Raw genomic sequence first — 24413 nt, 5'->3', positions numbered from 1 at the left:
TGAAGGAAGTGTGGTGAAGACACCTTAATACAGAAATGTCAAGGTTACAAGCTGATTGACAGCTCTGCGTGCATGAGAAACAGCTGTCACGAGCGCTAGCCCAGGACGTTATCAGATAGCTCAAGGCTGGAGGGGTGTACATTACACGTTCATAACTACGGTACTCCCTCACGCTCCAGAACTCTTCCATTGGAGTAGAGGTGGGATCCCTCGCTGAGTCCGGGGAAAAAACCAACCCTGGAGGGTCTTGTTATTCTCTTCAACCCTAAGGTTAGTAGCCTACTTAACTTCTTCCAAGCGTTTCTGTTCTTTGGCCAACAGCTTCAAGTGTCAGTAGGTGTGCTTGCCTTTAATTTTGTCTATAAATTGCACTCTAGGTCTTTCGTTGGTCCTTCTACCTTCCGTTTTCACTTCAAACAGGTTGATGCACACAACGAAGCTATTTCTTCTTTTGTTTAAGGTTTCATCCAAGGTGTATGTCTCTTTTGAGAACGTTCTCGTTTGTCCAAGGTATTCTTAGGAGTCTACGCCAGTACTACATCTCAAAGGCCTTGAGTTCGAGCACTTCCGCTCCTTTGCAGGGTCCATGTGTCGGAATTTGTTTACCGTATGTGAAACCAACGGCACGGAGTTGTTGCATTCAGTCATCCTGCAGTGCCACCGGCCAGCCTTGCGGTCTAGGGGTAGCGAGCCTGTCTTACTGGGAAGTCCTGGTTTCAGTTCCCGACCAGATCAGGGATTCTTACCTGGATCTGAGAACTGGTTTGAGGTCCACTCGGTCTACGCGAGCACAGCTGAGTTGATGAGCTATCTGACAGTGAGGTCGCGGCCCCGATCTAGAAAGCCAAGAGTGATAGGATTCGTCGCGCTGACCATGCGTCATTTCGTAATCTGCAACGGTCGCTTGGTAGGCCAAGGCCTATCAGGGCTGTAGAGCCATGTTTCTTCTTTTTTCTTCTCATTCTAAGTGCAAAATCAGTTTAAAATTCTTATACCATCTTTCAACTGCTCTTGATTTTGAGAAACGGCGAAGTGCCGGAATTTTGCCCTGGAATGGAATTCTGCAGTATGCCGGAAACATACTGAGATGGGGTGCTCACACTTAAACATCTGTATATACTAACTGTCTGTACTGGGATTCGACTTTCCAGACTTGAACATTTAAGGTCAGTCCTTAACCGAGTAAGCTGCTCAGCTGATAGCCTTGATTCTCATCACAGATCGAACTGGGTAGCTCGGACGGGAGAGCGCTGGTCTTCTAAGTCCAAGTTGGTGGGTTCGATCCCAGCTCAGTTCGGTGGTACTTGAAAGTGCTCAAATACACCAGCCTCATGTTGGTAAATCATTATCATCATCGGCTTCTTCTTATTTTTCTTCGAATCTGTCTTGGGACATGTATCAGCTGGACATGTTCTATTATTCTATGCCCTGTTTTCCAGTTATTGACCGGGTCAGGGATGTAATGAATGAATCGTATATAGGCTATTAGTACTATGGGGTCGCCACTCCCAAAGTGATTTATTAATGACTGATAAATGCTATGAATGAGAATGGAGAGTGTTGCTGGAATGAAAGATGACAGGGAAAACCGGAGTACCCGGAGAAAAACCTGTCCCGCCTCCGCTTTGTCCAGCACAAATCTCACATGGAGTGACCGGGATTTGAACCACGGTATCCAGCGGTGAGAGGCTGACGCGCTGCCGTCTGAGCCACGGAGGCTCTTTTTCTAGCTTGCTTGATATCTGTTAATATTCTAAACCTTCCTCTTCCTCTATCTATTTTTCCCTTGATCACTGTCTGTTGAAGACAATTTCTGCACCGGGCGAGTTGGCCGTGCGGTTAGGGGCGCGCATCTGTGGGTTCGAGCCCCACTGTCGACAGCCCTGAAGATGGTTTTCCATTTTCACTGCAAGCAAATGCTGGGGCTGTACCTTAATTAAGGTCACGGCCGGTTCCTTCCCACTCCTAGCACTTTTCTATCCCATCGTCACCATAAGACCTATCTGTGTCGGAGCGACGTAAAGCAAATTGAAAAACATTCTGCGTAGTACGTGACCCAACTAGGACATTTTCTACTTTCTTATCGTTTTCTCCTGTTCTTCTTAGCACATAATAATTTCTCACTGTATCTGCCCACTTCTCTTTCTCCATTCTTCCCACAGCCATATTTCAAAACTTTTCACACACGTTGTATCTTTCTTTTTCTATTTTTTATATTTGTTCGTGGCGTCGACCTCTGCAGATCTTTTACCACTACTTTCACCATTTGATAGGAACCTACGTGTAAGTGGAATTGAGGAAGTGTAGTGTGTTGAATGTGAGGCAAGGAACGTTAAGACCGAGCTCGATAGTTGCAGTCGCTTAAGTGCGGCCAGTATCCAGTAATCGGGAGATAGTGGGTTCGAACCCCACCGTCGCCAGTCGTGAAGACGGTATTCCGTGGTTTCCCATTTTCACACCAGGTAAATGCTGGGGCTGCACCATAATTAAGGCCACGGCCGCTTCCTTCCCACTCCTAGCCCTTTCCTATACCATCGTCGCCGTAAGACCTCTCTGTGTCGGTGCGACGTAAAGCAACTTGAAAAGGAACGTTAAGGACGACACAAACACCCAGTCCCCAGGCCAGGGATATTAATCATTTACAATTTAAAAAACCCTGACCCGGCCTGGAATCGTGACAGACGGACGCATTGCCCCCCTACACCCCAGGGCCAGATTTGTATCTTTCTTAGTGTCCGCGTTTCAGCTCCGTATGACACCACAATCCACGCAAAACACCTTTCGAACCTCTAAATCTACCGGTACATTAAAAAAGAACTCCTGTGGGACAAAATTCTGGCATCTCCGCGTTTCCGAAAACCGTAAATGTAGTTAATGGGCTGAAAGCAATATCATAAAAATATCGTATCAAGCTGTTATTGGTGGCGAAAGCAACAATACTATCAGCTGGTTCGTGATCATCATGATAATGATTGCGTGTATGTTAACGTTACCAAAACTCGATGAGACTATAGATCATTCCATGTTAAGAAAACAGTATTGCTCGTGCCATATCGAACGGCTCTGCTGAACAACATCACGGAAAAACGGTTCGAGATAGAAGGTAGAAAAATGAAGCTGAAGATAATTAGGAGATTGAGGAGTGGGGTTAGAGGGGCTCATTTTGATGCTCGCAGGATAATGGCAAAACAGCTGAACATAAATTTGTGAAACTAAGTTTTTAAGTTCAGGATAAAAGGGAGAGGAAAATGCGCTGCAAATTAAGCACAGTTTACTATTTGTTTCTTCCTCAGCCTCATCCATAATCACTGTATTAATGTTACAGAAACAAATCGGACACGTAGTCTTATTAATCACATAACACCACTCAACACAAGACAAGAACACACTGATACTAAGACTTTAAAAAAAAAAAAAAGATGCGCAACACAAAAATAGAGGACTTCTCTTCAACAGTAATAAGCTACCAGGATTCACAGGGTAACAGATTACGCGTTGCATGTACCAGAGCAACACCACACAAGGAAAATAAAGGAAGGCAACAAAGTGATGACTGTTCCCACCATTGTGCTTTCTCCCTGCGAATGTATTTATGAAATAGAAACGCTTCAGTAGTTATTTTAATAACAATATTCTTTCATAATACAATATACTGTACATTATAATATTCCTTATTCACGTCGTAGGTCCATAAGAGTAATAACGTGGAATGTACTACAGATCAGCAAATGAATGAGTCAACAGCACAGGAGTCGGCTTGCAAGGAGAGTGAGGTCAAAACTAACTCAAACTGTGAAGTGATTAAAGGTAGAAATCTGCCAAGAGAGAGATTTATTAGCGGTAGGCAGCGATGTTTACGATGTCATATACGACCATTTCTTGGAACGTTCTTGTTGCTAGGAACTGCTCCGCAGCATTAAAACACGTGCTTCCTTTTTTCACATGTTATCTAGATTTTAACTGTAGTAGTCATGGGCAGATTTACTCCACGGGGCGTGCTTCTCTAGAAAACCAACTAAGCTAAATGAAACGTAAAATAACAACGTGTGTGTTTTTAATCATATTGATAAAACTAATTTTACAGATATTACCTTGAATACTTTCTGTAATATAAACATCAGTAAAGTGTTCAAAGGACTATTCTTATTTTACGAGGGAAGTGGCCTGTTTTATCGTGTTGAAAAGTGAACATTCTATTTGTTTTTAGTTTTTATTTTATTGTTAACTAGGATTTTATTCTGTTGACTACGTTTGTATACACTATATCTTAGAGTATTTTTAATACGTTCTCACCGAGCAAGTGGCTGCTCGGTTTGGGTCACGCGGCTATCAGCTTGCCTTCAGGAGATTGTGGGTTCGAATCCCATTGTCGGAAACCCTGAATATGGTTTTACGTGACTTCCCATTTTCACACCAGGCAAATGCTGAGGCTGTACCTTAATTAAGGCCACATTCGCTTCCTTCCCAGTCCTAGCTCGCTTGCCTATCCCATCGTCGCCGTAAGACCTGTCTTTGTCTGTGCGCTGCAAAACATTTAGCAAAGTTACTTCTGTTATTGTTTGCTCTGATTGTTCACGACTTGTTAAACCCTCTTAGAAGTCTGTCTCTCTCTTTACTTCACGCTATCCTAAGATATAAATCTGATACGTCAGGTAACTGAGGAAGCTAACTGCTAGTCAGCTTCGTCCTATTGATTCACCAATACAGTTGTATAATTTTCTTGCATCTGGTGTGGTTTCTTCGTACTGAAGACACAAGCATCAACTTTTTCCTAACCTGAAGTGTGTGGACGTGCCAGGAAGTTGATTTTATTGTTACGATAACGTTGATAAATACTTCATCATTTGATTGGTTTATTAAAGTCTAAAGGTTTAAATATCAATAAATCAAGGGAGAATACGATATAGAAGGCGAAAACATAAGTCTGTTCTTTTACTGTAAATTTCAAAGTAAGTTGATTATAGGAGACGATCCCGTAACATTATGGGTGATGTTCCTTGAGAGAGATTTAGAGCGTTCGTCTCAAATTCACATTAAAGAAAAGGTAACATAGACGTTATTCAAAACTTTCTTAGGGGCAGCGAATTTCAGTGTCATAAATACAGAGTGATCGGTCATGCTGATAAGTAATTTGAAAAAAAAAAACAACGTTGATATCTCATGCCGTTGTCATTTTATCGGTTGCTGGAGTTAGCCAATTAAATCGCTTCGCGGGCGAATTGAAATGGGCTTTACGAGGTGGTGTTGCTAAATCTCCACGTGGTTTGGTTGGGCTAGAAAGCCATGCCCAGAAATGAGCATCAAACACTAACACACAGTGGGTTTCGGCCAATGCGTGCTTGCTATGGACCGAGCCTATCAGCAGGGAGATCCTTGTTCAAGTTCCTCCCCTGGAGAAGTTTATTTCTTCTATTGACGCTCTCAAGCCGGTCATGAGACACGTGCAGATGTAGCAACACTGTCTTGCAAAGCCCATCTGAAGTTGCCCGCGAAGTGATCTGATTGGCTAACTGTATATATTCTCCAGTGACCTGCTCGTTGCGGGGATAATAGTATGTACGCTGTATTTTTACTTTTTCTGTGTCTAGAGCTGAATTTAGCATCTTGAAATATGTTTATATATATGTATTGTATCGGTAAGGAAATTACGCAGGGTGTTGCATAAGAAAGGCGGCGTGTTTATACAAAACAATATCGCAAACATAACAACTTCTTTTCCGTAGCATTTTGTACTGCGGAGCGCAATTCTGTGATCGGCTCGGGGCAGACAACTTGATTGTGAGGCTACCATGGGTTCCATCTGAGCTTGGCATTGTTTCCACTTATATTCATTTCTGACCGCGATTATATTAGGTTTCCGAAGTATAGTGAGTGTTTCATTTTTCCGCATTCGTGCCAATGCCCCTCATTCTAGTGATTAGATATAATGGATGAAAGAGGCCTATATCCAGCAGTGGATTGAAATAGGCTAGAAAAGAAGAAACAAGAAGAAGTTAAACAATCTGATTCGTTGTTAAATATCGAAAGCGACTTATATTCTTCTTGATATGGCTCTCCAATCTAATGTTGGACGACATTTACTAGACCGTAGAAGACGAGAAATACTTCTCTGTGACTGTAATTTAGAGGCACAAGAGACAGCAGTATCTTCAAACCTAGTCACGTCTTAGAGCGACCTTTTCAAACTGTAATGATACAGTACGATGCGGCCATGTGCAGGTGGTTCACAAATGATCAACTTCTTCTGAGGGAAGTTGAGCTTCGAGTACAATTTTCTGTTGGTATTCCGCAAATTCGGTGATGCATTGGCGACTGGGAGGTGATACGGAATATGACTGGAGGGAAGAATTTGAATGATCTAATACAGTGTAGAGCAACTGTTTTCAGTGTGAGGGGGTTGCATTGTACAGGGTTCGCAAAATGAAACTGACCCGAAAAATATTTATAAGACTGACGAGGAACGGACCCTTCTTAATAAACAAGAGAACTGCCCATCACAGGAAATGCTGGAAACCGTGATTTCGATGCACCAATCGATTGCTGACACATGTCTGCGCGTGCGCATCTCCCGAGTACGTCGCTGTGTCGTTACGTGTGAGTGAGGAGTGAGAAAAGCAGACGTGTGTGGTGACCATTTGAATGTAACACAGAATGGTGCTCGCGATAAAACAGCGCATGCTCATTGTCGAGTGTTATGCAAAGCACGATTCGTGGAAAACCTGTGCGGAACTGTTTGAGCAAAAGTTGAAGACTGGAAGTGTTTTGACAAAACCTCCAGCAAAGTCTGCAGTGCAAACCTTAATGGCGAATAAAAACCGTAACTGTCCGAAAAGAGTTCGAACACCAGAAAACATTAGTCGAGTGAAGAAAAGTCTGGAAAGAAATCTCAGCGCCGTTTATCAATGCAAGTCAGAATTAAGAGATCGTCGTGTCGAAAGATTATCAAAAAGGATCTGCATCAATATGCTTAAGCGTTTTGTGTTGTGGGTTTCCGAACATTTCGTACCACGGACATTCCGTACCACTTGACTTTTGAGGACATTTCGTACCACTTAGGTCGTTATCTATACTAGACTTAACTAAAGTTGGCGTCTGACAGGTAAGGTTGGAGGGAGGAGCATTACACGTGCCATTTCACGATGTTGCCACATTCCAGCATTCCTTTCTACATGCTCTTACCCCTCGCTTCCGGCTCACTTATTCCCTCCTTCATTCTGACCGCTGTGATCTGTTGTAGACTACCTGGCCAGGCGGTGTCGTCCCATTTGCGATCACTCTTATACAATCAGGTTCTTATCAGTGACAGTGACAGGTTTGGCAACTCCCAGCAAGACGAGTTGCCCTGAAGTTTTATCTCCATGGCAACCGCAGTCGCTCCACCCTCGTTTCCATGGCAACCACACAGCCACTCCCTTTATCCCGCCTCGGCAGGCAGTAAATGGACCTCCCTCTAAGAAATGTCAGACGCCAACTCTTATAATTAGCAGTATAGCTGCGAACGGTTTTCCCGTAATCTCCAAATATTTACGTCAGGACAATCCGTACCACCTGATGTCAAATTGGAATTCCATCTCCACGCCAGCGGGCACAATGAGCCTGACAGGCACATTTTAGGAATCAGAAACAAATAATTTACATTTGCTGAAGAAAACTTCCATATTATTTTAATACCTGATGTTTAAGCTATACTTATGTTTACATAGATATCATAAGGAAGTTGATTTTTGATGTATAAAGCCTGAAACAAAACAACACAATAGAAATATACATCGTGTTCGGGTGCAATGTGCCTGACGAGCACAAAGATGAATAATATTACTATTATTGTGAATATTTACTACTGCATTATTTCATTATCATCATCATCATCATCATCATCATCTGTTTACCCTCCAGGGTCGGCTTTTCCCTCGAACACAGCGAGGGATCCCACCTCTACCGCCTCAAGGGCAGTGTCCTGGAGCTTCAGACTCTTGTTCGGGGATACAACTGGGGAGTATGACCAGTACCTCGTCCAGGCGGCCTCACCTGCTATGCTGAACAGGGGCCTTGTGGAGGGATGGGAAGATTGGAAGGGATAGGCAAGGAAGAGGGAAGGAAGCGGTCGTGGCCTTATGTTAGGTACCATCCCGGCATTCGCCTGGAGGAGAAGTGGGAAACCACGGAAAACCACTTCCAGGATGGCTGAGGTGGGAATCGAACCCACCTCTACTCAGTTGACCTCCCGAGGCTGAGTGGACCCCGTTCCAGCCCTCATACCACTTTTCAAATTTCGTGGCAGAGCCGGGAATCGAACCCGGGCCTCCGGGGGTGGCAGCTAATCGCGCTAACCACTACACCACAGAGGCGGACTATTTCATTATCAAGAAAGTAAAATAAAAGATTCTGATAAACTGCACGATATGGGCTTGAAGGTCACACGGAAACAGGAACCTACTGAAAGATGGAAGTAGCTAGGTCCCCGCGAACGGCGAATAAGAGACAAGAATTAACACGTGCGCCAATCAGGTCAGTTGCGTCCGACGGAAGGTTAACATCAGTAGTGGTCACACGGTGCGGAGGCTTCTGCGGCAGTAGTGGACGATGGATATACAAATGAATACATTAATTAGGAAATCGTGTTTAATTTACAATATACTTCCATTCTCTTTCAAGTGGTACGGAATGTCCTATTCTAAATATTTAGCTGACACTTCGCAGGCAATCAGCCGGTCAAGTGGTACGAAATGTCCTAGAACCGTGTTGTGCATGCGTTTAAGTGTCCACACGAACCTTCGCTTGTTGAGCAGTTTTATTTTGGCCACCCGGTAGTTTAAAAATATGTTTGCGTGTACATATATGTGCTTCAATTAAAACTGATACTTGTTATGTTACAGCAAAGCCAGATTCAAGAAATTGTTGGTAGATCCCTGTAATTAAACCTCAATTAGTGAAACCTTTTTCATGGGAATATTGTAATATAATAGTACGGCTGAGTGGAAGCGAGATGTTGAAACATATTAACACTCGGCCGTTTAATATGTACGAAACGCGAGTCATTTCACTTAGGTAATAAGTTAATAACTTGGAAAATTTCTCGCAGGTGTGATGAAAATGTCTACACGGGCAATTAATATAATCACACTGTTCTAATACATTACGAGCCAATCCCTTTAGGATTCTGAGCACGTGAAAATATTCTGTAAGTTGATTTGATTGAACGAGAGGTGCTCTTTAAGCAGTCATTCTGATGATCGTTGTATATATTTAGGATGAAGAAGGTCCTGAGAATCCACCTCGACCGGGCGAGTTGGTCGTGCGGTTAGGAGCGCGCAGCTGTGAGCTCGCATCCGGGAGATAGTGGATTCGAACCCCACTGTCGGCAGTCCTGAATATGGTTTTCCGTGGTTTCCCATTTTCACACCAGGCAAATGCTGGGACTGCACTTTAATTAAGGCCACGGCCGCTTTCTTCCCATTCCTAGGCATTTCCTCTCCCATCATCACCTATCTGTGTCGGTGCGACGTAAAGCAACTAGCAAAAAAAAAAAATCCACCCCGAAGTCACTGTAAAAAAGAGAAGTCTGATCAGAAACTCATGGATTCATTAATTTTCGAAGTCGTCACTAATAATTCCCTGCTAGAGTAGCCCATATAGCGTTACCCAAGATGCACTTTGTGAAGGTATACTCCGGGCATCTTGCCATGTCAGTCATCGCATTCTGCTAAGCTGGCTAAAAGGTATTCTTTTGTAACAATAACTTTATGCATAACGATGTTTAAAAAAACGGGCTGAGAACATCAAATTTGCTGACAATACCAGTCCTAACATTTGAAAGCCAGAAGCTTCAAGTCTTCAAGATTATCAAACCGTCTTCCTCGAAGACATACCTGCAAACCGAATACCAGAAAGTAATGTTTTTGAAAGTATCACAGGCTTCAGGTACACTAAAACCGTCAGGGTGGGAAAGAATTCGAAAAAGTAAAATAGTTTTAACAGCTGTCATATCAAGAAATTTGACGTCTAGATAAACAACACCATGTGAATTATTTTTGGCACTGTCAGACCTACTGCCGTGGCTTTCTCTGTATTATGGCAGACAGCTCTGTTTACTGTTTTTTCTTATGTCGGTTGAAAGTGGAGGATTCTACATGTCTGATGACGCACAAAAATACGTTGCCACTTTTGTTGCTCATTGCCTCACCGAGCTTGTTTCGCTCAAATGCTCTTATTGGAGAGTGTGGTAATATTATGGCAAACCCATCATTCCCCATCCACAGAGATATCACAGATCTTTGGAGATATTAACTGAAATCCTTAAACAGATTCCATGTTAATTAGGGAAGCTATACCTTCCCATTACATCACTGGGGCTTCAAAGGCTCTTCAGGATGTGATTGTGGAGTGAAGCTTTTGACAACATTAAGTGCAAACAGTACTGTGTTCCGCTAGCATATCTCGTCATTTCCGAGGCATCATAGGTTCCAAGCTCAACCAGTAGAGGCTCGTGTTGGTCAGTCTCTCTCTCTCAGGTTCTTACTTGAATAGCTTTGAAGGAATGATACTAACGTATGAGGCCGTGTATCCGGACAGTTGATATGATGATAAACCTTAGAAACTGACGACATAAATACAGACTAAGAGTGAAACTGGTGGCCTTGCGGACGTCTTGTTGGCGCCGTGCTGTGTATGTGAAGACAGGTTAACTGTTCCCTCTATAATTTACCTTATTCTCTTGAAGTGAAGTGACTTTCGCTTTCCTTTTAAACTTGTCTTGAATGTTGAAGACTTGGCTACTTGAACATCGCCCAGGTTCTGGTATTTTCTAATCTCTTCACTTTAACCACAGTGATTTCTTTTTAACGTCTTTGAGTTTACTGCAGTATTGGCTACTGTCGCAGTAGGGGGCTGCACGTATCTTCTTGTAGTAGATACTAGTTTGCTGAATCAGTTATTCTTAAGATTATTATTAGAGTCTGTGTATAAGTACGAAAAACCACCCTCTCGCACACTCATCATATCTCAAGGCTAACCTTACCAATGAGAATGGAATTTGCCACAGAGATTTCTCGTAGTTCATGAGTAACAGCTAAGAAACCATTTAAAAACAGCCCCTAAGGGGGTAACAAATAAGACAGTAAAAAAACACGAATGATGGGCAATGTTTCGGAGTGATGGTTCACAGGTTGTTGTGATGGGTAGTTAACTTTAGGCCGCTTGGTCGCGTTCATGTCTCATGCCGTGACTTTTTCTCTGTGTTATAGCAGACAGATTGTCTTTTGGCAAATCTGATGTTGCCATCCTTACCAGCTGTTAGTGTAATTTACGTGTGGATTTTTTTCTTTTCCTGGCCTTTTCTAATTTACTTGGGTGGCACTTGATATAGATTGATCTCAATTTCACGGCCAGATGCCCTTCCTGACGCCAACCCTACGCAGAGGGATGTCGCCTCTTCACTAATGTATATTTGCATGTTGGCTGTTAGTGTGATGTGTTGCATGCAAATGAAGATATGAATTAAGACGAGGACAAACACCCAGACCCTGGGTTATAGGAATTAACCAGACGCTGTTAAAATCTCTGGCCCGGCCGGTGATCAAAGCCTGGACTCTCTGAACCGAAGGCCACTGCACTACTGTTCATTCAGCCAAGGAATAGGGCAGTTTACGTATGGAATCATCATCATTAAAATATTTTTCTCAGAATGTACGTAAATATAGTCTCTCAAAATAAGAATGATCACGTAGTATTGTATGTTCCTGGCTTTTAATATTTTAGCAGACTTACTTTTAATTATTATCAAAATATAATTCAGCTCCCAGGTAGATAAAAACCCTGTGGATAACCACAACAAACAGTATGTCTATACGTTCAATTGTTTCTGAGAGCAGTGTATCTGCGAGGAACTTCACAAACTATGCGCTTTATTCCTCTAACTGTACAAACTTCGAAAAACATTCTCACGGATGAAACTCCTCCGGTACTTATTTAGATGGCAAACTGACACTAGAAGATTGCCCTGTTTCATGGCAAAATGGTCAACGTGCTGGCCTTTGGCCCAGGGGGTCCCGCGTTCGATTCATGGCCGGGTCGGAGATTTTAACTTTCTCGTTGGTTAATTTAAATGGCTCAGGGGATGGGCATATATGCCGTTTTCAGCATTATTATTATTATTATTATTATTATTATTATTATTATTATTATTATTATTATTATTATTATTATTATTATTATTATTATTATTATTATTATGATATTGGCTTTACGTTCCACCATCTACTTTTACGGTTTTCGGAGACACCGAGTTGTCGGAATTTAGTCCCGCAGGAGTTCTTTACGTGCCAGTAAATCTACCGACACCAGACTGACGTATTTGAGCACCTCAAAATACCACCGGACTGAGCCAGGATCGCCGTCTGAGTCACTCAGCCTGGCTATTATTATTATTATTATTATTATTATTATTATTATTATTATTATAGGAGATTTCGAGTAGAAAATGAGGGACAGTTCTGAAATTCCTGACACAGTTGAAAAATCGAACTGACATGACAGTGAAAGCACCAGAGAAAGTGACTTTAATTTAATTTTAAAGTCATATTTTTATTGTTGGTTTTGTGCTGAACCTATGTCACTGCCATGTTCTAATCAAACACTGTTATTGTTCAGACGCACAGCTCGTTGCCTAATCGTGACAGCTAAAGTACACACAGCTAACCTATGAGGCTGCACCAATAAGTTAAGTGGCCGTTCGAGCCACTGTATTAAGTTGAGGTCAGGCGCAATGAATTGTTACCTTGACCTCAAAAGAAACATTGAGTGCCTCTTCTTTTGCTTCTTTTAATGCGTATTAAGGGGCCTCTCACGACAGCTGTACACAAACGGATGCCAGTTCTCGGGTCTCATATCAAATCATGTAATCGTTGTTGCTGGTGCTTCTTCATACAAGATACTTGCAACATGCGCAGTCTAGTGGTGGTGATGATTATTATGAGAGGGAGTATAACTGGGCAGTGAGATGGAAACATTGTAGAGAGGGTCGACCATTCGAAGAATGAGCCAAAACCATCTCCATATAGGCCATGAAGACCCTTGGAGGAGTGAAAGTAGTGATAGGATAATCGAATACAAAATAATCGTTTATTCTATTATTTGATTATACTTCCCATTTGATTACTTTTTCGTTTATTCATTCGAATGAATGAGGCAATCGAATAGTGAATATTTTTCCATCCGATTATTTATTCGATTATTCATTCGAAACTCCATTCGAATTAATGAGGCAATCGAATAATAATTTTTTCCCATCCGATTATTCATTCGAAACTCTATTCGAATGAGTGAGGCAATCGAACAGTGAATTTTTCCATTCGATTATTTTTTGGATTATTCATTCGGAACTGCATTCGAAGGAATGAGGCAATTTATTAGTGAATGCTTTCGAAATAATCGAATGGAAAGTGATGTTATTAAGACAGTTGCTTCACTAATTTAGTTTCAACATTTGGAGATACGTTTGGAAAAAGGCGTATTTTTTATTTTGGATAAGAGTTCATCTATTCGCTTAAGTCGATCGATTATCTATCCGACACACTTAAACCGAAACAGTGATTCGTGACGCATCCGAATATTCTATGCGATACAACTGAATGATATTTGAAACACTTTCGATTATTTAAATGATCGGATGGAGGTTGTTCGATTATTCCATCACTAAGTGAAAGGTATAGGATGTCACATCCGTAACCTCGGCACTAATTGGGATAGAGTAGTTAGTCCTATGCCGCCCCCCCCCCCTATAATTAACGCGATACTCATTTTGTGACCCTCAGGGTCATGTGTCCCTGTTGTTGTTTGAGTCATCAGACCATAGAGTGGTTTGATGCAGCATTCCATGCCACCCTATCCTGTGCTAACCGTTTTCATTTCTACGTAGCTGCTACTTCTACTTCTACTCTGCCATATTCACACCTTGGTCTACCCTTGCCGGTCTTACCGCCTGCACTTCCTTCAAGAACTAACTGAACAAGTCCTGGCTGTCTTAAGATAGTCCTATCGTTCTATCTCTTCTTCTTATCAAATTTAGTAGAATTGTTCTCTCACCAGTTCGATTCAGAATCTCTTCATTCGTGATTCGATCTACCCATCGCCAGTTATCGTCCATGTTTCACTTCCATACAATGCCACGCTCCAGACGAAATTCTTCAAAAACATATTTCTAATTCCTATATCAATGTTCGAAGTGAGCAAAGGTCCTCCTTGATTTTTATGTCCTCCTTACCTCTGCAATCATTAGTTGTTATACTACCCAAGTAACATTATTCATGCACTTCCTTTAATACTTCATTTTGTCCGGCTCCATGGTTGGCCTTTGGTCACAGGGGTCCCGGGTTCGATTCCCGGCAGAATCGGGAATTTTAACCATAATTGGTTAATTTCGCTGGCACGGGGGCTGGGTGTATGTGTCGTCTTCATCATCATGTCATCCTCATCACGACACGCAGGTCGCCTACGGGAGTCAAATCAAAAGACTTGCATCTGTCGAGCCGAACTTGTCCTCGGACACTCCCGGCACTAAAAGCCGTACGCCATTTCATTTCAAGACTTCATTTCCTACCGAGTGAGATGGCCGTGCGGTTAGGTAGATGGAGGGTTCGAAACCCGCTGTCGGCAGACCTGAAGATGATTTTCCATAATCTCCCATTTTCACACCAGGTAAGTGCTGGGACTGCACCTTAATTAAGGTCATTAAGGTCACGGTCGCTTCCCACTCCTAGCCTTTTCCTCTCCCAACGTTGCCATAAGACCTATTCTGTGTCTGTGCAACGTAAAAGCAAAGTTGTAAATGGTAAAACTTCATTTCCTAATCTAATATTTTCTGCATCACCTGACTTCATTCGACTGCACTCCATTACTTTTGTTTTGGATTGATGTATTTTCATCTTCTACTCCTTCTCCAAGACTTCGTCCATACCATTCAGCAGTTTATCCAGATCTTCTGAAGGCACAGATAAAATAATAATATCATCGGAAAATTTCAGTGTCTTGATTTCCTCTCCTGTCATTGTGATTCCTTTTCAAAATTTCCCTTTGATTTCCTTTACCGCCTCTCCTATATAAACATTGAAAAGGATAGGGGACAAACCGCAACGTTGCCTTACTCCAGGCAACTTCGCTTGTTTGACCAGAGTGCAGACCCCCACTCCTCGATTTGGAGCAATAGCGCTGTCTCTCTCTTTCCCCACGCCTGTCTCGCTCGCTCCGCCTGTCTCCCTCTTCCTCACTTGCTCCGTAGCGCTCCAAATTCGAGCCGAGTTGAGACGAGCGTAGCCGAGTAGCCCGGAGACGAAGCGTTGGTCTGAGCCGAGTGGGACCGATGCACTGTGCACAGTAACTTTGCGCCTCAGTTTTCACGCTTGAGATTTTGGGCGTTTGAGAGGCCCTGCCTTGCTCCTTTCTGGATTGCCGCTTCTTTTTCATAGTTTTCGATTCTTATCATTGCAGACTGATTTTTGTGCAGATTGTAGATCATTCTTCTTTCTCATTATCTGATCGCGATCACCTTCAGAACCTCAAATAGCTTGGCCTAGTCAACATATTATGTGTCTCTACAGAGGTGGAAATCTCGTTTCTAAATGTTTCGACTTCCTGACGAGAAATCGAATCCACGTCACTCCAAGTAGGCCAGGTACACCTTTACAGATTTGGCTAAGTATCCCTTGTTCAAAGAATGAGGTTGGAAGAGAATAAGAATTTTATTTTGTTGTTTTTACCTCCCACTAACTACTTTTACGGTTTTCGGAGACGACGAGGTGCCGGCATTTTGTCCCCTAGGATTTATTTTACGTGCCAGTAAATCTACCGACACGAGGCTGACGTATTTGAATTGGAAGTGAACCAAAGTTGATTGAAATAGGTCGGATGGGAAAGACGAAGGTCAAGTGTCTGGTTCAAGTAAGTAAAAGCAGTGTTAGACTCACCTAGGGGCTCTGTGGTCGCTAACCCCCGGGATTTACCCTACTTTAGTCAACTGTTCGAAAGACAGTAAACACCCAGAGGGGGATGTATCGTATTCAACAGGCCAGTGTTCGTAAGTAATGTCAATAATGGTACGAAGATGAAAACTCATAATTTATATTCTCATGGAATTCAGCATCTGTAATGGCTGTGATGACAGTATCAGTATCATATACAACAAAGTAGGGTGGCGTGTCTCGGTAATGGTGATTGAACGATACTTCGGTGATCCAATTCCTGGCCTTGCCGTACGATTTTAGCTGTGTTTGAAGCATAACAGTGCAAACATACGTACTTGGAGTAGTCTATACGGCCTAGTCTGTGGTATATATGACGCGTGTAAGTGCAGTTTGGATAAATTTACGCAATGAGATTTGATCCTGTCACCTTAATTATTGAAACAACCTCGTATTTGTAATTTACAAATTCCATTATATTCGTCCGTATTGATACAGCGTAATTAATTAATTAATTAATTGCTTTTAATCAGTACACTGAAGCTATGTCACAACCTCAATCAACATTAATTAGACGAAGATAATGCTACGAGGTCAATTTTAATATGTAAATTTTTTCTAGGGAAGTGGTGGACAGTATTACAGATAAACAGAGTGTATAGATTTTAGTATTTTTTTTAACATTCCTGATAGGACATGGGTTCATTCATTTTAAGTCATTTAATTAGATCAAATAATTGTTGAGACGCTACGGGTGAAGAAGTCTTAAACAGAAGACGAAATATGTACTATTCGTTCTCATTAGTAATTGCAAGCACCTGAAAATGCCTTCCGTACCGTCTTGTTAAAGCGAAACAAATGAGTTCCTAATGAGTAAGGGAGGAACTCTTGCCTTTCTTCCTATCAATTCTAGAATCGATAACTTAAAGTAGTTTACTTAAGGCCTTGATTGCAGCTTCCGAACAGAAGGCATGTGTTCTCGCCTTTCATTCGCCACGCCTTCTGTGTTTCACCTCCTCCCAAAGTCGTGTTGCTCTTCCAAAGAGTCCTAGCCTTGGACAGCTCACGACACACCAAGACTACCAGCAGGGAGCGGGGCCAAAGACCCGGATTCGAATCTTGTGCTCTGAAGTCATCAACTTGTGCCAACCTAAGAAAGAGGAAGGCTATATTGGATAGCTGTTGTGTGAAATTAAAACGTCCGAGTGTCACAGTATAGAGTTAGCTGTTACACATCTGCATAATTAAACGAGAATTTCGCCCGAGACACAGCAGATATGAATGCAGAGCTGCCTATGTGCTAGACGTTCAGAAGAACATTGAACAAACTTTGAAGCCTCGAAACGCAGCACCACATAAGTATTCGCTTCAGCACATAACCAGTGGCAAAGCGTTTCTGCCCCTCCCCCCTCAAAATGATCTTAAGGGGCGGAGTGCCATTTTGCTCCCTAAAATTCTCCTCCTAGATGTTAAGACCCTTTAAAACGTGAAGTCGGTAGTCTTCGAGGGCTGCTAAGGCGTTAAATCTGGAGTAAATGTATTTATGAAGCAAGTTCTAATATTTTTACTTGTGATTATTTTTTATGGCTTCGTACGTAAAACATTACTTCAAAATATTTACTGTAAGTATGTATGTATCAAATTCTATTTTTTCTGTTTACTTTTGAATATTATTGAAAACTCCGTGCATAAGATTCGTTCAAAAATGTCTTTGAGAAACAAGCTCTCTTATTGTTCTATTTTTTCTGTTTGTGAATATTATTATTATATAGGAATGTTTGCATTAATAGTTGTTCTTTATTTCACATGCCTGTGTTCATGTTAATCATGCGGCCCCTCCCCGCCCCCCAATAATTACCCGGAGTCGGCCCGCCTAGTTTTAAGTAGAGAAATCGGACGTTAGCACCAATAAACTGCAAAATAAGCAGACAAAATGTATTTACATTCTTTAAAATAGGCTATAAAATGTATGTCCAACCCTTCTCGGGTATGAAGTGAGATGGATCTTTGTAGCGAGTTCTTTTTTTTTTTTTTTTTTTGCTAGGGGCTTTACGTCGCACCGACACAGATAGGTCTTATGACGACGATGGGATAGGAAAGGCTTAGGAGTTGGAAGGAAGCGGCCGTGGCCTTAATTAAGGTACAGCCCCAGCATTTGCCTGGTGTGAAAATGGGAAACCACGGAAAACCATTTTCAGGGCTGCCGATAGTGGGATTCGAACCTACTATCTCCCGGATGCAAGCTCACAGCCGCGCGCCTCTACGCGCACGGCTGTAGCGAGTTCTTACGACCGGATGCCCTTCCTGACGTTAACCTCATCAGAGGAGTTTATGAGATGAAATGGATGACGAGATGGAAGAGGGAGGGTGAAACCCACTGCCAGTACAAAGCCTACTCCTGTCGAATAGCACCAAGGGGTTTGCTCGATGCTTAAGGACGATCAGCCTTCACACCATATGAACATTGTGAATAAGTTTGGAATTAAATCCAGGCTTTTCGCACGCAATGGAGTGATTAGAAAAAATATTGTATACCATTACCTCTCCTAACCGATTTCTCCGACCAGTGGGACTCAAATCGACTAACCGCAGTGTCAGACCATATCGATTTGACGCCTTAACGATCATGGCCTCCAGGCGGGCTCTAAAAATTAGCCAGTTGAGCATTAAAATTAAGCTAAATATAAATGTTAATTAAAACATCCGATACTACTCTGTTAAGTTGTTGTTGTTTAACATAAGCATATAGTATAACTTGTTATAAGATATCAGTCTTCTTCTTCTTCTTCTTCTTCTTCTTATTATTATTATTCTTTTCTACCGCTTTTCCCACACCTGTGGGGTCTCGGGTGCGAACTGTGTCACACACATATATATATATATGTATGTATGTATGTATGTATGTATGTATGTATGTATGTATGTATGTATGTATGTATGTATGTATGTATGTATGTATGTATGTATGTATGTATGTATGTATGTATGTGGATTTGGCCCTGTTTTACGGCTGGATGCCCTTCCGACGCCAACCCTATACGGTGGGATGTAGTCACTATTGCGTGTTTCTGTGCTGGTTGGTAGTGTAGTGTGTTGTGTGAATATGAAGAGGAAAGTGTTGGAACAAACACCCAGTCCCCGGGCCGGAAGAATTAATCAGATAAGATTAAAATCCTCGACCCGGCCGGGAATTGAAACCGGAACACTCTGAACCGAAGGCCTTGGCGCTGACCATTCAGCCAATGAGTCGGACTGATATAAGATACCGTATCAATATATATGTAAAATTTACAAATGAGACATTTCTTAACCTAAAATATGCATAATATTGTAGAATGTTCAAATTTTCAACGCTAAAGCGAGGTTTCACTGTACTGACATCTTATGATGATATAGCAAGGGCGCAGTATACAGCATATCGAATAGACAACTCTCAGCATGATACCAAATGAACCAAATAATGATATATTTAATTTGATAGGTCTTATGGCGACGATGGGATATGAAAGGGTTAGTTGTGGGAAGGAAGCGCCCGTGGCCTTAATTTAAGTATGGTGCGAAAATAGGAAACCACGGAAAACGTATATTCAGGGCTGCCGATAGTGGGGGTTCGAACCCACTATCACCCGATTGCAAGCTCACAGCTGCACGCTCCTAACCGCACGGCCAACTCGCTCGGTTTTAATTAATTTAATGTACATCTGCTGTTATATTTTATTTCATTGGAACATATTTGAACGGTGCTACAGCAGGGAAATACACAATGCTGGATACTTCTTGCTCTAAAGGGATTACAGGTCTACGACACTCGACTGTCCCTTCGGATAGCAACGGTGCAATCCGATCATCAAGAACAGGGCAGTTTCATTTTGCAGTGAGGGTGTGGCGCGTAACTTAAAACTAGAAAAAGATAAAGAAAAAAATCTGTTGTCAATTCAGTGTCAATTTCATAACTTAGAAAAAACAAATAGGCAAATATTACTTTTGTTGTGTACAACCCTTAGACCCCGAAACATACTTTTATTGAAATGCTTGTATGGTAATAAAATGAAGCGAGGCATTTTGCTGTAAGAGATACTAGTTACAACATTCCTTATACAGTTCTTTCCCGGTGGTAGATTCCAAGAAGACGGGTTGACACTTGGCAAGGATAAGCGGATTTTTGAAAGGCGGAAGAAAATTCATTGGACTCTCTGTGTTGTACGATGTCGGTATGTAAAATATCTCGGTATTTAGCCGGTAAGATGTGTTAAAACTCAACGATAGTTCGTCCAATACAGTTCCGTTTTTCTGCCATCTGGTAGAGTAGGACGGAACGATGAAATTGATACACCGGCTGTCTAAATGGAATCAAGTGTGAAGCCATGCAATTATTAAAATTACTGTGCAGTCCCTCTCGAGGCTGTTGATCTTAGTGCTCCTCATGAAACAACAAAATTCACGAGTTTCATAAATGGTGGCCTGCTTGTCAGGCCGGATGCATGTTGTCTAGGTCTGCTAGCCACATGGTGGTTAGAAGCGACTCTGATTGGAGATACTGCAGGTCCACTGAATCAAGGCGTGGCCGCCTGGGTGTAAATAGCTTGTCTCCCGTTTCCATTCCGAGGAAACAAAACCAAACCGACTAAAGTGCTATCACATTTATTAGATTTCCCTTCATGCAATTGCAATAAACACTTCATACTGCTCAAGGTAAGTGAAACGGATGAGTAACGATAGAGGTCGTCCGGTTGAAAGGTTACGAGAATTAATTCTGCGAGCGTGCCTAAGTGTTCACGCTGTCCTTCACATTGTGCGTTCGGGCGTTTATTTCACCATAGCGGTTTGCAGAATTTGGATGGTAAGGTACCTCGGAATACTGGTGACAGTCAGCATTAACCAGTGAGGCGAAAACGAATGGAAATCAGGACACTGGTGGATTCGGTTCCATTCGAGCACACGAGCATTTTATGTCAGCCATCTTGCCCAGTAGCCCTTCCGTCAGTTCCCTCCAAAGTTAGACCGATAAGACTAATAGGTCCTAAGTTATAAGTTGTAAGCCCCTGAAGTAGCTCTTCAGGAATGGGCCTGTAAGAGCAATGTATAGCAGCCATCTTGCCTAGTATGGCTGTTAGGCCTAGGATCGAACCTAAGCCTGTAACGTTAAGCTTATACTCTTACGCGGTTAGCCAGGGCGTCGAACTCGGGTCTATGAGGTTAGCACCCTTGTGAGTTTAAGCCTACAGTCGAGCCTGAGCCTGTAAGGTTAAACTTCCACACGTAGCGAATGTTAGGTTATGACGTCATGTGAGGTTAAACATGCACTCTTAGCCTAGCCCCTGCACTAGCACCTCAGAGTTAGTCCCATCAAACCAGTGTGTATCGGCCATCTTGCCCATTAGTCACTGCGTCAGCTTTCCTTTTTTTTCGCACTACAGGTGGTATGCAATTTCTTATCACAAGATTGCGTGCCAGAAACCTGAACTCAAATAATTCCAAACCTCTCCGTAGTGTTCATACGGAGTGAGGGCATATGACGCTGTTGATGGCGATTCGTCATTCGTATGGAAAATTAAAGCCTTGAGCAGACCCTTGGTATTATTCGACGGGAATAGGTTATGTGTCGACACCGCTTTCACCCTTCCTCTACCTCATTTTCATTTCGCACTCATACGTGTCTGTAAGCCCTTCCCTAGTTCCATGGGCCCATCAGGAGAGCCAAACTGTCCTCGCACACTCCGGGCATTAAAGCCATATGGTAAATAAATAATACTGACTACGTAGTCAAATTCTGATCTCGGTGAAGGAGTCAGTTATTTGTTCTTCCGTCCCCATGTAATTTAAGAGCGAACTCCATGACGTTGACTTCCAGCAAGTTAAAGGACTTCTGCGGGACTGGTGTCCGAATCTCTGGAATTCCTTAAAATCTATGGCAATTGAAGGGATATTAAACAACTAACACTTATATTACCCCGTATTTAGTCAAGTGATATTACTTAAAATTACTTTGTAGACAATTGAGACTTAGCACCTTGCGGAGACCTAATGTTTTGTTTGTTGCTCTATTTCAGAACGGTGATTGGCAATAGTGGCAGTCTAACATGGTTGCAGCGTCAACAGCAGAAATTACGGGAGAGGCGCGAGGTCCAGTTGCGGTCCGAGCGCTACCCTCACGAGACGCGACTCCTATCAGAACTACGCTCGGTCCAGCAGCACTCGCATTCCGCAAGCCACCGCGCCGACGGCTACACCAGCGACACCACCCACTTCGCGGACGACGATGACGAGGATTTCTCAACCCCACTCCACATCAACACCGCCACATCACCTACCCACAAACTGAACAGCGTGGGATCGGCTCCAGCCTCACCCCTTTTGCCACATCGAACATCTTCGCGACGCTTCTACTCATCGCAGACAGTGCAGCAGACGACATCATCACCTTATGCCACGAGTGCCACCAATGGCGGCAGTCCTCTGGGGCGGCAGAAGGTGGAATCACCCTCGGATAGAGAACGACCCTTCGTAGCTGTCAAGAGAGCTCACGAACAGAACAGGAAGCTGAGCGAGTCACAGGTATGGTTCTAAGACATGCTGCCCTGTAGATTGTTACTAGGTTGGTTTCCTAGTGGTCTTCAACTCAACGCAGTCACTACTGATCTGCATTTAGGGCAGTCGCCCAAGTGGCAGATTCCCTATCTGTTGTTTTCCTAGCCTTTCTTAAATCATTGCAAAGAAATTGGAAATTCATTGAACATCTCCCTTGGTAAGTTATTCCAATCCCTAACTCCCCTTCCTATAAACGAATATTTACCACAATTTGTCCTCTTGAATTCCAACTTTATCTTCATATTGTGATATTTCCTACTTTTAAAGACACCATTCAAACTTACTCGTCTACTGATGTCCTCCTACGCCATCTCTCCACTGACAGTTCGGAACATACCACTTAGTCGAGCAGCTCGTCTCCTTTCTCCCAAGTCTTCCCAGCCCAAACATTGCAACATTTTTGAAACGCTACTCTTTTGTCGGAAATCGCCCAGAAGCTATCCTGAGCGCGAGTTCACTTCAAGCGCTGTAGGTTAGCTAAAATAGCTGCCACATAATCAGGTGGGTGAGGAAAACTGCGCTGTCGTTAAATATGGGAACGGGGAAGCGACAAATGATCGAGAGGCAAGTTGAAGCCGGTCTTTCCGACCTCATTCATTCGCTGTCACCCGACCCGAATGACGTCGGTAACATTTATACGATCACTTCTCGAGAAGGCTAAAAGAAATGTTTCAGACAGAAAAATTAATTCAGAAGGACTTACATTTTCTCTGCAGGCAGAATTTTAAAAGCGAAACGGTCCTCGCTTGCTGCAAATATTAATAGACGATTTTTTGAGATCTAAATGTACTTATTCAGGTTTTTATATTTAGTAATTATTGAAAGTAGTTTGTACGGAAACAATTATACCGTTGAAATCAGCAGTCTTTCCTGAAGTTCGTAGTACCTTCATAATTTGTTTTGCTATGATAAGAGAAAGGAACTGGAATCACAGATCTTTGCGGACGATGTTATACTGTATGCAGTAATAAATAAGTTACAGGATTGTGAAAGACTGCAAAAAGATCTCAACAAAGTTGTGAGATGGACAGCAAGCAATGATATGATGGTTAACGGGGTGAAAAGTCAGGTTGTAAGTTACACAAAGAGGAGAAGTCCTCTCAATTTAAATTAGGCCTACTGTGTTACAGTAATTACAGTAACTCATGGGGTTAACTGTAAGGTCAATATTGGGGTAATCACATAAACTAGATTGTAAATAAGGGTTAGGCCTACAGATCTCTTCATATGGTTATGAGGGTATTTAGGGGTTGTAGTAAGGATGTAGAGAAGAAAGCATGTAAGTGAATTAGAGTGTGGTTCTAGTGTATGGAATCCTCGCCAGGATTACTTGATACGAGAGCTGGAAGAGATCCAAAGGAAAGCTGCATGATTTGTTATTTCCGACAGATCATTGTTACAAAAATTTTACAAATGTTGGGCTGGGAAGACTTGGAATTAAGGAGACAAGCTGCTCGACTTAGCAAAATGTTACATGTAACAAGCTTTGGGTAACAGCTTCATTTTTGATAAAACCCCATATTGACTATAAAATCAAGTAGTGAATATTTAAGAATAACTTAAATATTATATTTATATATATGGTACATAATTTATTAAATCTAGTACATGTTTCATCACCTAAGGGACATCATCAGCTAGAATAAATCATACAATATATCCGATACAAAAATTACATTAATAGATTGGTAAGATAAATTAAAATACACTCTTATACACAAAGACATTTAAAATAAAATATTTGCAAACTTTGTTAAAGTTTCAAGTCATATAGTTAAATATTTTGAGTTGTCAGTGAAGAGATGACTTGGAATGACATTAGTAGACAAATAAGCTTGAGTGGAGATTTTAAGAGTAGAAAAGATCATAAAA

The 24413-nt window shown here is 42.2% G+C and overlaps 1 protein-coding gene across 9 annotated transcripts in view; it reads left to right on the top strand.

Moving 5' to 3' along the window:
- The window catches only part of by (blistery), a 1249231-nt gene that overhangs the window by 1187619 nt on the left and 37199 nt on the right, over window positions 1-24413 (top strand). For all 9 annotated transcript variants that reach the window (XM_067145280.2, XM_067145277.2, XM_067145276.2 and 6 more), the window contains one exon: window positions 22004-22508. In XM_067145280.2, coding sequence (XP_067001381.2) covers window positions 22004-22508 — 505 coding nt within the window. The remainder of the gene's footprint in view (window positions 1-22003; window positions 22509-24413) is intronic.

Source organism: Anabrus simplex, chromosome 4 (assembly GCF_040414725.1).
Source record: "Anabrus simplex isolate iqAnaSimp1 chromosome 4, ASM4041472v1, whole genome shotgun sequence".
Lineage (NCBI taxonomy): Eukaryota > Metazoa > Arthropoda > Insecta > Orthoptera > Tettigoniidae > Anabrus > Anabrus simplex.
The sequence above is the reverse complement of the archived record's forward strand: the minus strand, read 5'-3'. Positions and strand labels throughout refer to the sequence as shown.